This window comes from Notechis scutatus, chromosome 1 (genome assembly GCF_049901735.1).
Source record: "Notechis scutatus isolate UNSWTSFEM ecotype Mainland chromosome 1, rNotScu1.2, whole genome shotgun sequence".
NCBI classification, from domain to species: Eukaryota; Metazoa; Chordata; class Lepidosauria; order Squamata; family Elapidae; genus Notechis; species Notechis scutatus.
The window spans coordinates 75,825,461-75,842,729 of record NC_142009.1 but is presented as its reverse complement, the minus strand read 5'-3'; the positions used below and the strand labels follow the sequence as shown (position 1 = coordinate 75,842,729).

Genomic DNA, 17,269 nt, shown 5'->3' with positions numbered 1-17,269 from the left:
TATTATTTCTACAGACATATGGCATTCTTTTCCAATTCAAAAAAGAAAAAAAGAAAAGAACAGAATCTCAGGAAAGGCAAGGAAATGGCTTCCTGCTGCGAAATATCCCTTGTCCAAAAAAAAAAAAAATATATCTAGCCATCTTATGTTAGTATTTTAAAATTTAGTCCAGATTTCTTCGGGGTGAGCCCTACCATATTTGAATACTATAAAGGAATACAAATCTGATTTTAATCTACATGCATGGGTTTGTTTGTTTTTTTGCATTTTCTGATATTAAAAAAAAACAGTACAGAGAAACAGAACATAGAATTTCATTCCGTTATAATAACTTTTCTGATAAACTGAGAGTTTGTATCATCTCTTCCTCCTCCACCCTCCACAATTCTTTAGTCTGAAATCTTGTATATTTTCCTTAGGGTCACTCCATTAAGAAAGACAGTTTGATGTAATAGTTTAAGGCAGGGGTGTCCAACCTTGGCAACTTTAAGCCTGGAGGACTTCAACTCCCAGAATTCCCCAGCCAGCTGGCTGGGGAATTCTGGGAGTTGAAGTCCTCCAGGCTTAAAGTTGCCAAGGTTGGACACCCTGGTTTAAGGCATAAGGCTAGATAGTGGAGAACTGAATTCTAGTTCCATCTTGGTTATGAAGCCAGCTGAGTAACCTCGAGCCAGACACACACTCTCAGCTCCAGGAAGGAGGCAGTGGCAAACCACTTCTGAAATCCTGGTTATGAAAACTGAAGGGACTTATTTAGGCAGTCACCAGCAGTAACAATTCCTCAAAGGCACCAAAACTACAACAATACCAACCCCCCAGCAACCATTAAACACAGTTTTCTTTTTGAATAATATAGGTTTGTATTGTTACATTAAGAGCAATACAGGAAACTACAGGAAACAGCCTGCAGGGCATCCCAAAGAGGCAGTATATTTGGGGCCTGTTGGCCTGTGGATAAGAGCAATAGCACTTAGACACATATACTGCTCCGTAGTGCTTTACAATAGTCTCTGAGCATTTACAAATGTCAGCATATTTTCCCCAACACTCTGGGTTCTCATTTTATCCACTTCAGAAGGATAAAATGGTGAGCCAACCTTGAGTCGGTCAGGATCGTGCCCCTGGCTGTGGGAGGAGTTAGCCTGCAATCCTGAATTTTAACCACTTGCATCACCATGGCACCATGGATAAAGGATCGAGACGGACATTTCACTGATTTAATTATCAACATCTAGAAAATGCAGACACTTTGCCTCTTTAACTCTGACTTGTTCTAACTTTGGCTTAGGATTTTGCCTCTTTACTCCCCCATTTCTCCAGAGCACTGAGAAAGTAACAGGAAGAAGTACAATCCCTTACGTTATGTTAAGCTCAAGGCAATGAGATCCTGAATAGACAGGGTGAAAAAGGTGAAGGCAGAAAAGGTTATATAGCATGCCATTCCTGTACAGGTTATATACATGTACTTTGATCCTTTAATCATTACAATTCACTGACTTGGTAAGACCAACTGCCAATTCTCAAAATAGCTCCTGCCTTCTGTATAGTAGCTTATAGGGGCCATGGTGGTGCAGTGGTTAGAATGCAATACTGCAGCTACTTCTGCTAACTACTGGCAGCCTGCAATTGGGCAGTTCGATTTTCACCAGGCTCAAGGTTGACCCATCCTTCCATCCTTCCGAGGTTGGTAAAATGAGGACCCAGGTTGTTTGGGGCAATATGCTGACTCTGTAAACCGCTTAGAGAGGGCTGTAAAGCACTATAAAGCATCTCCATTGACTTTATATATAAATCTAAGTCATCTTAGACTTAGACATAACCAACAACTATTGCTGTTATTAGCTAGTCAGGAAAAATGAAAGTTCAGTACTGTATTTATCTAATATCTAGATATGACCTGGTTTTCTGAAACTTAAAAAAAACTGTTTTATCAATTAACTTTCAAAATATAATTATGGGTAGTCCTCGACTTACAATAGTTCATTTAGTAACCAGTTACAATGAAAAAATATGACAGTTTTTCTCACCATTACAGCATCCCCATGGTCACGTGATCAAATTTCAGATACTTGGCAACTGACTGATATTTATGACAGCTGCTGTGTCTCATGTGAGTCATGTGAGCACCTTTTGTGACCTTCTGACAAGCAAAGTCAATGGAGATGCCAGATTCACTTAACAACTGTGGCAAGAAAAGTCATAAAATGGGGCAAGATTGACTTAACAAATGTTTCATTTAGCCACAGAGATTTTGGGCTCACTTGTGGTCATAAGTTGAGAACTACCTTTAATCATAATACTCCTTCTTTTGTCATTACTCAAACCAATTCCAGAGCAGGATGTATGGGGGTTCCTTCCTCCTTGTCCCTTCCTTCCTTCCTTCCTTCCTTCCTTCCTTCCTTCCTTCCTTCCTTCCTTCCTTCCTTCCTTCCCTCTTCCCCTCCCTTTTTAGCAGGCAGGTAAATGGCTACTTCTGGATGGGGCATGGACCAAGGGATTGCAAGACTGGGAACTGCCACAGAACTTTGAAAATGAAGGTTACATGACTGAGGCAGCAGCCCAGCAATGTAGCATGAGCCAATAATACTGAAACAGGCATAGAGGTTCATTCCCTTGGGAGCCATGGGTCCTGGATTTTGGACACATTCCATAAGTTAGCCCATTTGAGGTCTCTTTATTCAAAAACTGTTGGCCTAGGATGCACCATTTTTATCCAGAAAATGTCATGACAATGAGGGGTTTGGTAACATATGGATAAACTTTGTTCCTTTATTTCTTTCTAATAAAGTCGTCACTTTCTTCATAATAAGAATAGTATTGATTAAACTTTAACTGTTAAAGATGATCTACTAATAGTTTTGCACACCCAAAACCTGCTTAGTTCTAAAATAATTTAAATCAGACAATATTGGCTCTTATTATCCTGTACTAGCCTAAATTGATTCCACAGTTTGGAATTGTAATTAAACATTCATATAAATTTAGATTTTTTCCCCCCTCAGTGATAGTCACATAATTTATTTCCACTGGAGCCATTTCAAGAGAGATAATTTAAAAATATTTTTCAAATCATTTTAGTGCAGATTCAGATCATGTTCAGGTAACTTGTGAAGCTCAGAACAAAATAACACTTATTGGGGAGTGACTAGTTCTCTACAACTTTTTCCAAGTGAACATCATAGGATGACATTGCCAAGCTTACTTTTAATGAAGCAGTAATAATATCAAATAGTATTTGTTCAATCATTTGCATACTTCTGTAACTTCACTGCCTTGAAGCTTACTCCTAAATATGTGGGTCTAATATTGTTTCTTAAAGAGACAGATTGCCTTTAGTCATAAAAAACCCTTTATTTATAAATATGTCTACAAAATTATATTTGTTCCTTGGAGGATGTATAAATATCAACTTAAAAGTATGAGTACTCCACAAATAAAAATACATTTCCAATGTTTCCAGTAGCATAATTGCCAGAAATGTCAAACTGAAACTACTTTATTGTTATTTTATGCGTAGCTGTTAGAACACACCTTTAAGTCAAGCTGGTTTTTTCTTGTTTTGTCACACACCTTTTTTTTCTTTTAAATACAAAGCAATGCAGGAGGAGAAAAAACCAGAACAGCTATGTAATCTGAAACTATATAAAAGAACAATATTCTTACTTCAACACAACACCATCACATCAAAAATAGCAGAATTGTTATAAAAATTAGATATCAGTGCATCACTCTTAAATTACTATGGGTCAATTGGTTGGTTTGGCATAGAAAGTTTCATTTACATTCAGCATTTCTTTCTAAACTTTGTTTAGAATGATCAAATACTGACCAGTGATGAAGTGAATGATTTGAAACGCAATATCTTCTACATCTTAAAATATTTTCAGTATCATCCTAAGGAAACAAGATTGTCTCAGACATCCCATCCTATTTTCTGGAACAAGTAAATGATGCCATTTTCGAAAAGCAATCCATTCAAAATGACCATCAGACACAGTTTGCGGCTAGTATTCAAAGTAACTGCAAAACAGAAGAAGAAGAGAATGTGATGGGGTTCTCATTAGGCTTCCATAACAATACGAAACAAATTAGTATGGACAAATGTTATTTCTGGTAAATGAGATGGATGACCTCGTTTTGGCTCAGAAGCTAAGCAGGGATGGGCTTGTTTAATATTTGGATGCCAAATCACCAAGGCTATAAACCTGACAGGGATGTTAAAAACAAATTAGAAGAAGGATTTGAAAGAGATTTCACTCTTATAATGAATGAAGTGTATGGGGCTCAAAACAACATTTGGGGGGAAACACAAAAATAGAATGCAAATGTAAACCCACTAATTTAATTCATAAAGATTCTGAATTGGAGTTCTAGCCTGGTTTGAGTCTAAGATTGTAAGTATAAGTAGGGGGCTTCATGTTTATTTTAGCAGGCTACCTTGGTTAAAGTTAGCTTTTCCTTCTAATCACCTGTAATAATTTTTTTCCAATAAAGGCTTCACAAAGGGAACAATTCCATATCCTTAGGAGATGACAGTGAGGTTTGTACATGCAGAGGAAGTTGTACTGATAAAGGCAAGGCAGCACATCTGTCACTGAAACTTGTACAGGTGAAACTCAAAAAATTAGAATATTGTGCAAAAGTTGATTTATTTCAGTAATGCAACTTAAAAGGTGAAACTAATATATGAGATAGATTCATTACATGCAAAGCAAGATAGTTCAAGCCTTGATGTGTCGTAATTGAGATGATTGTGGCTTACAGCTCATGAAAATCCCAAATCCACAATCTCAGAAAATTAGAATATTGTGAAAAGATTCAATATTCTAGGCTCAAAGTGTCCCACTCTAATCAGCTAATTAAGCCATAACACCTGCAAAGGGTTCCTGAGCCTTTAAAGGGTCTCTCAGTCTGGTTCAGTAGGAATCACAATCATGGGAAAGACTGCTGACCTGATAGTTGTGCAGAAAACCATCATTGACACCCTCCATGAGGAGGGAAAGCCTCAAAAGGTAATTGCAAAAGAAGTTGGATGTTCCCAAAGTGCTGTATCAAAGCACATTAATAGAAAGTTATGTGGAAGGAAAAAGTGTGGAAGAAAAAGGTGCACAAGCAGCAGGGATGACCACAGCCTGGAGAGGATTGTCAGGAAAAAGGCCATTCAAAAGTGTTGGGGACTTTCACAAAAGGAGTGGACTGAGGCTGGAGTCAGTGCATCAAGAGCCACCACACACAGACGGATCCTGGACTTGGGCTTCAAATGTCGTATTCCTCTTGTCAAGCCGCTCCTGAACAACAAACATCATAAGCGTCTTACCTGGGCTAAAGAAAAACAAATCTGGTCTGTTGCTCAGTGGTCCAAAGTCCTCTTTTCTGATGAGAGCAACTTTTGCATCTCATTTGGAAACCAAGGACCCAGAGTCTGGAGGAAGACTGGAGAGGCACACACTGCAAGATGCTTGAAGTCCAGTGTGAAGTTTCCACAGTCTGTGTTGATTTGGGGAGCCATGTCATCTGCTACCAGGAGATTTTGGAGCACTTCATGCTTCCTTCCACAGACAAGCTTTATGGGGATGCTGACTTCATTTTCCAGCAGGACTTGGCACCTGCCCACACTGCCAAAAGCACCAAAACCTGGTTCAATGACCATGGGATTTCTGTGCTTGATTGGCTAGCAAACTCGCCTGACCTGAACCCCATAGAGAATCTATGGGGCATTGCCAAGAGAAAGATGAGAGACATGAGACCGAACAATGCAGAAGAGCTGAAGGCCGCTATTGAAGCATCCTGGTCTTCCATAACACCTCAGCAGTGCCACAGGCTGATAGCTTCCATGCCACGCCGCATTGAGGCAGAAATTGCTACAAATGGGGCCCAAACCAAGTACTGAGTACATATGCACGCTTATACTTTTCAGAGGTCCGACATTGTTCTATGTACAATCCTTGTTTTATTGATTGCATGTAATATTCTAATTTTCTGAGATTGTGGATTTGGGGTTTTCATGAGCTGTAAGCCATTATCATCACAATTATGACACATCACGGCTTGAACTATCTTGCTTTGCATGTAATGAGTCTATCTCATATATTAGTTTCACCTTTTAAGTTGCATTACTGAAATAAATGAACTTTTGCATGATATTCTAATTTTTCGAGTTTCACCTGTACAATATGGTTAGTCTGTTGTGACAAGGCAGTTTGTGACTCAGCAAGACATTAGATGAGGAAGCTGAATGTCTTGGAATCTATTGCCACTATGGGATTCCCTTCTTCACCTGCAAAGGTATTATATTATGTTTTTTTTAATGTACAACTTGAAACAAGTAATTACCACATAAATGAAAAGATAAAGGAAATGAAATCTGAATTATATAACTAGTTGACAAATTAATTGTAAAATCATAGGAGTATTGCATTTGTAATAAGCCTTTCCTTGCTGAGCACAGTATCAACATTAGAAAAATGAGTAATTCAGTAATATTCAATTCTGGTATTCTTTTCAAATATAGCTATTCAATGTTAATAGTGATACCTATGCCCAAATCAGTATTATATTGGCATATGTTAAGTCGTTATTACATTTTATTTTAAAAACTTGACATTTGGAAAGGGATCTTCTTTTGTATCTGATAAAGACAACATAGGAAAAAGAATTCAAAATTACTGCACCAGAAGTGATGTTGTTCAGGTTACTTAAAAACTCAGACACAATAGAGAATATAGTACAGTACTTAAGAACATATCTGAAATTTATTGCTATTCATTGGCAAAGAATTAGAAAAATAAACAAATTCTAGGGCAGAAAAGGATATTGTATATGAATAATGCCACTCTTATTTATTTTTTCAAGACAAAATTAACAACAAAATCTAGATATAGAAACTAAACATTTGTTATACATTTAAAGTTTTAACCATGGTTTTTAACTAGAATCAAAGATTGTGTTTGCATTTTTTGCTGTCTTTTGCATACTATATCAATTTCTATGTATTTAGGCTTTTAACAAAGAAATGAAATGCCTCTTTCAAGAATTTCAGTTCTCTAAATACAGCTTCCTTCCCTAAATCTTACTGCTATATGTCTATCTGTTTCAAGTAGTGGAAACTCTGCTGGAAAATCTACCCCTGAACAGCATGACTGTAATAGTGAAGTTAAATTAGAAAAATACCTCTAATTGCTTGAAAGTTTGAGGTCAACACAAACACTTTAATGAGCTTGAGACACAAATCAGTGTAGTCATGCTCCCAAATAACTGCTGGAATCAGTAGAAGTTTTCCATAGCTGGATAACAGCAATGCTTTCAGAAGAAATACAAAATCTGCCTTGGTTTTCAGGACAGCAGATTTTACTAACCACAGAGCAGTGAAGATGCCAGTCAAAAAGGCAGTTTGTTCTGTATGAGTAGAAAAAAAATCATTCAGGGAAAAGAGGTGATATCATAAAAAGTTCCTTAATTAAATAGCTATATAGTATTTTAGTACATCTTACACACATGCATTTTTAAATTTTCTTTTGGAAGGCATGCATTTGGTTTGGATTAGGCCTAAGAACTTGTAATTTAGATATTGTAGTTTCAAGCCACTTTAACATGTGAACTGTCCAACCCTAACTAGTAAAGCTTCACTGGCCAATTTTAGATTGACAGAAGCTAGCTGAAAGGTCAGGGCTGCCATATCCAGGCTGTAAAAATCTGACAGATGCCACTAGATGTCAACAATATGTAATAGCTTTCTATATCTCTTTCTTGCCATCTATTGATTGTTGCAGCCCAGATATAGTAGCGCAAAGAAAAATGGGTTCTCTCGCTGTTACAGCAATTATTATATTTATTAATGTTGTTGTATTATTGATATTCAAAATATCTCCTAGCAGTATATACAGTATACAAAGAAATAAATACTAAAAACTTCAAAGCAGCATCAATATATACATTACTATAATATACATTACCATGAGCCAGGGTGGCACAGTGGTTAGAATGCAGTACTGCAGACTACTTCTGCTGACTACCGGCTGCCTGCAATTTGGCAATTCGAATCTCACCAGGCTCAAGGTTGACTCAGCCTTTCATCCTTCTGAGGTAGGTAAAATGAGGACCCAAATTGTTGGGGCAATATGCTGACTCTATAAATCGCTTAGAGAGGGCTATGAAAGCATTGTGAAGCAGTATATAAATCTAAGTGCTATTGCTACTGTAGAACTAATCAGTAGTTAATCATATATACGTACGTGCGTATAGACACACACACACACACACAATTCTGAATACCATTAGAATTATATATCAGATTATTTGATTTTTATGAATTGAAATAATTGTATTTTACACAAATATAATTTCCAGTTTTGAAGAATCTGAGATAAGTATTTTTTTTTTAAAAAAAAAGCCATGGGATTTAGGCTTGAACAGGCATTTGCCCTTGGGTCTCCTAGGCCAGGGGTCCCCAACCGCCGTCCATGCGGACCGATACCGGTCCGCGGAACAAGTCTTACCGGGCGCTGGTTGCTGGCGCCGCCATCTTTTTGGTAAAAAGTGCTTCCGGTGAGCTTTTCCGGGTAGAAAGCTCACCGGAAGCACTTTTTCATCAAAAAGATATGGCGTTCAGCGCTTCGTGAGCTTTTCCAGGTAGAAAGCCATTTCTACCCAAAAGCTCACCGAGCGCTATGCGCCGCCATCTTTTTGATGAAAAAGTGCTTCCGTGAGGTCACCGAAGCACTTTTTCGTCAAAAAGATGGCGGCGCCCAGTTGATGCCGGTACGGGCCGCGGCGCCCAGCTGATGCTGGTACCGGGTCACAGGCGTCAAAATGGTTGGGGATCACTGTCCTAGGCCCTTTCTAGACACTATCTCCTGGAAAATATTTGCATTCATACATGTAATACAACGTATCTATACATATGCTTTTTCATGGTATGCTGCAATCTTTTAAATGTCAGATATCTTCTAGCCAAATTCAGTGAAAAGAAGAGAAATACTGGCTACCTGAATATATGTCACAAACACATATTAAGAATTTTAGTGCACTTGAAGCAACTGTCAATGTTTAAATGCTGCTGTTTAAAAGAACAGAAACAATATTTGCCCGCAACAAATATTTGATCTTACCCAAAGATGCTATTCCAAACATTCGATAGAAATCCCATTCCTTGGCATATCTAATGAAATCATCGGGATCAGTACTTTGACTTGAATCCTGTAACTGCAGCCACCTGAGATAAGCTTCGCAAAGTAAACAAAATATGCAAAGCTTTCCATGAATCTGCGGTAGGAAAGAATATTAATGTCAAATGCCAATACTGTACAATCAAAACATTGATAAGCCTGGTAGGCTTATCATGTCTTACTAATACAGTTAAGAAAGCCTGTACAGGTCATTTGAGCTCATCCATTGAAGAACAGCTAACCAAGCTATGGGACACATGCTTTGAAATCTTGAATGACTTCATATATTAGAAATTAATCTGATACAGAATTCAGCTCAGTCCTAGACTCCAACTTAATTCATGGATTTGTACCAGATCCAAATTTTACATATACAGCCTATATTTCAATTTTATATAACTATAAAAATCTACATGTAAAGCCTACATTTCAGGGCATAGATATTGATGGTGTTAAACATCATATTGTGAAGTATTAATACATATTAGATATCAGACACAAAATGGAAACAAGCACTAAGTTGACTTCCAATTAACTATGATATACCGTATTTGCCGGCGTATAAGACGACTGGGCGTATAAGACGACCCCCCAACATTTCCACTCAAAATATAGAGTTTGTTATATACTCGCCGTATAAGACTACCCCTCTTCCACACACCTTCCACTTTTGCACTTTTTTTTTGACGCACTTTTCTGCTTTGGACAATTTTGAAATGAGCTAATCCAATTTTGAACCAAGAATATGCAAATAGCTATGGAGTTTAGAAATGAGTTTTAAAAATATTTTCATTGCTTACCATTAAGCGTAAAATATGTTGTAAATAAAATGAGAACACAGGAAACGTTCTCTTCTCAATACAGCTGATCTCTCTCTCTCTCACACACACACACACCAAAAACCCGGACACTGAAAAGGCTGCCAAGGAACAGTATATTCAATGCCTTCTCTTTAATCAAGAAACAAGGAATTCCCTAGAATCTTTTTTTTCCCCAAGTGGCCCTCTTTAAAAAAAAAAAATGGAGGTAACACTTTCATTCAAAAAGTCTTCCAGTATCTGGAGTCGCTCAGACATATTGAAGTGAGGCAGGAGAGTAAGTGAAACTTGAAATGATCCAGCTACCGTTTTCTTCCTCCCGCCCGAAGGCCATTATCTCCACGTCAAAATGAACGAGGGGAGGCAAAGAAGCCAAACACGCTAAAAAGGATCTCTTTATTTTCCTACACAAGGTCACACCTACTTTTCCGCATTCAAAGGACAACCTCTCCTCACCACCACCACACACACACACACACCCCAATACCCGCAAACAATGTTCTGGGCATTAATCACCATTGCTACATTAACCTGGTAAATTTATACCCTGCCTCCCCAGTGTTGCTTTGACGGCAGGATTTCACACAGCGGGCGCCGCCGCTCGCTCTCTTCTCCGCTCTCCCACCGTTCGCACATGTTGGAAGCACCGTAAAACCTGATAACCCACCCGGGGCTCCCCATCCTTAACCTACAGCCGCCCGCATGCAAAACCTGCGTGCAAAAAGAAAAAAAGAAAAAGAAAAGAAATACGCCGCACGTGAGGATCTTGAATCCTCTCCTCCCCACACCGCTAAGGAAGGAAGAGGGGGAAAGGTTGCGCAGCGCGTGGGCGAGTGACACCCGCCACACACACACACACACACACACACACCGCTCCCCCACCCCAGCCTCCCTCCCGGCTGCAACTCAAGCTCGAAGTGGGAGTCGGAGTCCTCCCGGCGTATAAGACGACCCCCCACTTGGAGGCATGTTTTTCAGGGCAAAAAGTCGTCTTATACGCCGGCAAATACGGTAATCGTTCAGACAGCTCAGGTAGATAAAAAGAATTGAAAGAGTAGAAGCAACAATAACAGATGCCAGAGGAGTGGCTGATAGTTGTAGGCCAAAAGATCATTCAAGGCAGGAATCAGGAAGTTCCAGTTAAAACGATTTGTCCACTAAACAACAGCATTGAACTGCAATGTATAGATAGACTTCCAGAAAACATAGATGTTATTAATTCTCTCTGTGTATTATATAGTTATCCAAAGCCATGCTGTTTAATAGTGGCTATAGTTGTCCAGTACATCTCCAAAGTGTCCTTTATTTTGACCAATTCCTCAATTAGGATTTTTAAACTTTTAAAAGTTAAATCCAATATTGCAATTTTTAGCATAGAAAGCCAATTAAAGTTAATATTGCCAGGTCCAAAACAAATTAGCTTTTTCATTAGCTTGGAGCAAGATTGACAGATCCTAGGGCAAATTAAGACAAGAAGCAGATACAACAGAAACTTACATTTATTTTTGTATTGAACAAGATATGTCTGTACGCTTGTGCTTTGCATAAGATAGCATTAATTAAGACGATGACAAGGTCATATTCTATATATTTGTCCACTGGCTTCTGGCAGGATTTCTGAAGGTAACAAAGGAAAAGCAATGTAATATTTGCAGTAACATTACAGAAAAGAAACACTTATTAAAAACTCTTAAGAACTTTTAAAGTTCTCTTATGAATCAAGAGTTATCAAGGATATTATTTTAAGTTTTATACTGTAGTTTTCACAAAGTAATATTTCTGTCACAACAGTAAAAGAAAGTAATATTTTCATTTTTTACCAGGTATTAAGTTTAGCAAGTGTAAAGAGAAATGATTTGAAGAAATAATCAAAACAATTTAAACAGAGATAAGTAATAGTCACATTTTTAGCACAATATAAAAATGTTTAAATAGCAGGTTGTGATTAGGGAAAAAAAGAACATAAAAGAAAAAATGAAAAAGGCAAGGATATTTTGATGTTTTTTCTTACAGGCACATTTTTTCTTTTTTGCTCTTTTAAAAATTATTTTATTATTTTTAACCACTATGTTAAATCTCAGTTTTTGAATTCTTACTCCAATCCTCACGCCAGTGTAGTTAATGCACTGTAGTAGTAATAATATTTTTTAAAGATAAATAACATAGCTGTATGCATTCTATTCTCCCTCTACTTTTTACTGTTTTGTTTTTCCTGATGCTTTTATTTCATTAATAAAAATCAAAATTATGTTTAAAAAAATTAGCCAGGGTTCAGACATACAACCAATGCAAAAAGTTAAGATTAAAAATATGCATTCATTTGTGAAGAACTTTTAACTTGTATCAAAATACATATATATGGATTTGAAAATGCAAAGCTAAATTTATGGTTTGTTTACAAGATACTCTATGAGATCATAAAAACATGATCTGGTCTTTCAACACAGGAAATACAAATGCATTCCAGACATACACCAGTCATAGATCATGGGGAGCAGGGGGCAGTTTGCATGCTGCAGCAGTGGAAGAGACAACTTTAACACTGGGGATTATTAGGAAATGCAGAGCAAATCTGATTTTGCCATGATATGTCTATTGCACAATTACATATTGTTGAACTGTTCATTATATTTATCTTAAAAATAATGCAGAGCTGAAAAACATAAGGATTTAAAAAAGGACAAATCACCTTTTGGTGGTTGGGGGCTACATTTTAATATTTAGGGGAACTTTAAGGCATGCAGAGAGCAGGGTGATTAGAATTTAGTTGTTTGTTACATTTGCTGGAACTATATCATGGTATATTTACTTGATTTTTTTTTATACAGTACTAACATATGCTTTATTCAAGATATGAGACTGTGTTCACCAACTTCCAGAAAAAACACAGAAACACTTCTAATCCATAGAATACATTTGATCAAGGAAAAGGATGGTATCTCATATTTTGATTGGCATCATAATTACATAAATATACATTTCAACTGCTATTTGATGCAAGTGAATATTAACTGCTAAGTTTGATTTCATTCTTGCTATAAAACTTCTTAGATAAAATCTATATATTTAAATAAGGAAATACCACTCACGTATAATCACAAAATCTCCAGAACCGTAAAGCCTACAAACTTGAAATTTGGCACGTATGTTCCACTAAGAAAGGATTTTTCAAAATGACCATCAGAGCATTAGTATTTCATATATTATTATTAACATGCTCTGATGCTAAGGAGCTCTACTCCTCTTCCCCACCTGAAAAGAAATCTGTTCCAAATGCAAAACACAAGCAGGAGAGGAATTTCAGTTTCAGAGCAGCAAGCAGCTGTAGTACAGAACAGTTGACCTAAGCCGCGCCCAGGCTCCTTGCTGTCTCCTTACTCACACAGCAAATACTGTTTCAGTTTCCAAGCAGCCCTCAACTCTCTCACACACTGACAGGACGCTAGCCAGATGAATACCACTGGATGCTGACAGGCAGAGGTAGTTCCCCCTCCCCTTATGTTCCTCCCCAAAAACTAAGCACAATCACATAGTTTCGTAGCAAAGCACGGGTATCCAGCTAGTAAAATATAGTGGAGATTATAACCAAGAACCTCCATTTTAGTTTTTACATTAACAAAAATATGTTTTATTAGGTTTGAAATAATAAACCTGCTATAGAAGGTTGACATTGGAAAGAAACCTCTTATATTGACTCTTCCCACTACAGAGCTATGGCATCCAGTTCTTCTATTAGTTATACTAGCTGTCAGTTGCCATTATTGTGGAAACTACATTTTTTGTTTTGAAACAGAAAGTGTTTCATGAGGGAAGTGAAGCATCTTTAAGCATCTTACTTAAATGATATTTTCCTTTCTCCCCAAAAACTTATTTCAAAAAATAAAGGAGGCTGAAGGATAATGGCTGTGCTGAATTGAACTGTAGTCAACGGGAGAAAATAGCAGAAGTAGAAAAGAACAACCCTGTGCCAGGGAATCTCCATTATTTCCTTTTGCTCAATTACGGGCCTTTCATTCCCTTGAATTTCAATTCCATGTGACATAGCCCATGACAGGCCTCCTCACTTTTTTGTGGCCTCTGGGCACATTTGGATTTCTGAGAACATGTCATACTCTCTCCTCATGAGACCTAATTTTCAGTCACCTAATTTTCCTCTTCCTTTTTTATGTACTCTATTTTCTCTTTAACAGTTTGGTGCCCAAAAATGAAAATTATAGTAAATGGTTAATTCTGAGATCTGGAAACCACACTTCTGCCAATGCACAGTTACGTTATATTTGCCCATTTATCATTTTGACTGCTGACTTATGTTCTAGTTGTCATCGATTCCAGGATAAGTTTCATATATACTATTACTAGTTCACATATATAGCAATGCTTAAGTTTGAGAATCATTTTGAATTTTCAATGTTACTGCATTAATAAAATTAGATAAAAAAATAGATCAATAAAACCTGATCTATTCTCCAGTTACAACTCCTAAAACTAGATAAACGGAACCCAATCAAACAATTAAGTCAAAAACATTATACTAGTTCATTTATTTATTGAGGCAAATGATCCAAAACTTCATATTTGTGTGTGCCAAAAGTATATGAACTATGGCTTTCAGTAATTGGTGTGCCCTTCTTGGGCAGCAATAACTGCATCAAAATATTTCCAATAACTGCACATCAGCTTGGAAAAGGTTTAGCCCATTTCTCTGTACAGAACTGCTGTAAGAGATATTGGTGGGTTTCCTCACATGAACTTCTGCTTCAGGTACTTCCGCATTTCTTTAGGATCAAGGATTAAGATTAATTTAGGATTTTGACTTGGCCATTTAAAAACATGAAGTTTCTTTTGCTTTAACCATTTTTTGGTTATACAGCTTGTATGTTTTGGGTCAATGTGTTGCTGCATGACCCACTTTCCCTTGAGCTTTAGTTCATGGACTCTGACATTTTCCTGTAAAATTTGCTGATATAATTCAAAAGTTATCCTGGTCCAGGTGCCACTGCCACCCTCATGTTTCAGATAGGATCCTGGAATATAGTGTTTGTCTTTTACCGAACATAATGCTTTTCATTCAAACCAAAAAGTTCTATTTTGGTCTCATCTATCCACAAAACTTGTATCTCTCACAAAATGTAGATGGGCAGCAATGTTCTTTTTAGAGAATAGTGGCTTTCTTCTTGCAACTCTGCCATGGGCACCATTGTTATTCAGAGTTTTCCAGATGGTTGTGCCATGAACACTGACAATGGCCAATGCAAGAGAGCCTTTAGTAAATATAGACATTATCCTGGTTTTTTTTAAAGCGTTCCCAGAGTATTATGTAACTTGCTTTTGGGGTGATCTCGGTTGGTCAACCAAGCCTAGAAAAGGTAAACATGAGGTTGAATTGCCTCCATTTGTACATGATCTGCTTGACTAATGGAATCTGAACTCTTTGAAAATAGTCCTGTAATCTTTTCCAGCCTGCTGAGCATCAGCAACTGCTTTTCAAAAGTTCTCAGAAATCTCATTTTATTCAAGCACACATTTTCACACAAAGTGAGTTGTAAAGATCAGACTTCCGTTATTTAATAAGGCACAACTTGCCACACTCACACTTGATTATCATCCCATTGATTGAAATACTTGACTCCAGTTTACCCTTCAAATGATAAGCCTAGAGGTTCACATTCTGTTGTCATAAATAAATTTGTAGCTTTGAATAATTTTCCTCAACGAATAAATGAACAAATACGTTTTCAATTCTTTTATTTAATTGGGTTCTCTTCACCTAATTCTAGGAACAGATCATGTTTTAGAACATACAGCATTTGTGCAGAAATATTGGAAATTCAAAAGGGTTTACTAACTTTTAAGCACAACTGTATTGTTACCAAGCAGGTATCTTCCATCATATCTGTTCATTCAATTTTACTGAAACATATATTTGCATTTGAATTCAATTAGACACTAAAGACAGCTATAAAAAAGTTTTTAAAAACATCTATAGTCATAAAAAGCCAGCTGAATTCAAAGTAACTAAATAATGCTGGAATGGATTGGACTAGAAATAAAGTAATTGAGAAAACCAGATAGACAGGAGTTTGATGAGCATGACAGCAATATCAGAGAGATGAAACATGGAAATGTTTAATCAAATATTGTGTGAAATCTATTAAGGAACATATTGTTTTAACAATGTGATAAACGATATACAGAGTTCTCAAAAGAAGAAACCCCCACAGCACATTTGGAAAATAATAAATCATATCCATGTTAGGCTCAGTGTATTTTCTACCACTACAGTTTCACATCCCATAATATATTTTACCACGTAACAGGACATCTAGGTTAAACAAGATTATGTTGAGTATCCCCTACATGTTTCAGAGACACAAACACTAGCCTTGCTTTCGGATGGGGAATTGTCTGAACAAACGTCTTGCAAGTTTAGGGTTGGATCGCTAGAAGCCAAGGTTTTCCAAATTGTGAGATGTACCTCCTCTTTTGGGGCAGTACAAAGTCCGGGTATGAAGAATCTTTTAGTTACATTGTTAAAATAATTCCAACTTTCTCACAGTTCCATTGTATTATTGTCATTGTTCATTTGTGTTCATTTTGGTGTTTTGGATTTTTAGGGGACGTGTGTACATTAAGATAAAGGGAGGTGCGACGACAAAAAAAATTAGGAACCCCTAACTTAAAAAAGCTTTCAAATATCTCCAGGCTGTAAAGGACTTCATGTTGAACAGAAATAAAACCTCACTATAAATAAGATTTATAATTAGCACTAAACCTAAAGGTAAAACTTCAAAATTCAGAGAGGACGTCGATACTCTTCCCGTCAAGGATTACGCTAAGAATTCGAAGATCCTCTTGGATCCGGGAACTAATATTGAATAACTACCATAATATCAATGCAAGGTGGATCTATCAATTCGAAATTCCTGCTTCTTCACATAACTCACGCAGATAGAGATCCGCAACACACCACGTTGATAATCCTTGTACAGCTCACTCGCTTTCGTACTGCATTCAATACACCGGTAACATGCAGACTCCTCCATTTTCCCAGAGGAAAACAAACCCAGAAAAAACACTTGCGAAGGGTGCTTTACTTCGTTCCCTTCCGCATTCCGCTCGCAGAGCCGAAAACCTTGCCGGAGCATCTCGGTATTCGTAGTTTTGCACTCCATACCCAGCGCAGTAGAATTCAGGGCATAGAACTACAATTCCCAGAAAGGAACTCGTTCGCCCGCTAGTTGCCCGGGACTCTGATGGAGGGAAACGCGAAAAAGGTAGATTAATCTG

At 37.3% G+C, this 17,269-nt stretch overlaps 1 protein-coding gene across 3 annotated transcripts; it reads right to left on the bottom strand.

The window, feature by feature from the left end:
• Positions 1-3,423: 3,423 nt before the first annotated feature.
• Positions 3,424-17,108, bottom strand: ARV1 (ARV1 fatty acid homeostasis modulator). Of its 3 annotated transcripts, none has more exons than XM_087968075.1 (5): positions 16,918-17,108; positions 11,480-11,599; positions 9,108-9,261; positions 7,171-7,395; positions 3,424-4,020 (listed from the first exon to the last, which is right to left on the bottom strand). In XM_087968075.1, exons 1-5 carry the CDS (start codon positions 17,023-17,025, stop codon positions 3,914-3,916), a joined length of 714 nt encoding a protein of 237 aa, XP_087824201.1. In that variant the 5' UTR covers positions 17,026-17,108; the 3' UTR covers positions 3,424-3,913. The 3 variants fall into 3 exon arrangements, with proteins under 3 accessions (XP_087824201.1, XP_087824210.1, XP_087824215.1); XM_087968084.1 differs by having other exon boundaries at positions 16,927-17,104; XM_087968089.1 differs by having other exon boundaries at positions 16,866-17,095.
• Positions 17,109-17,269: the final 161 nt, after the last annotated feature.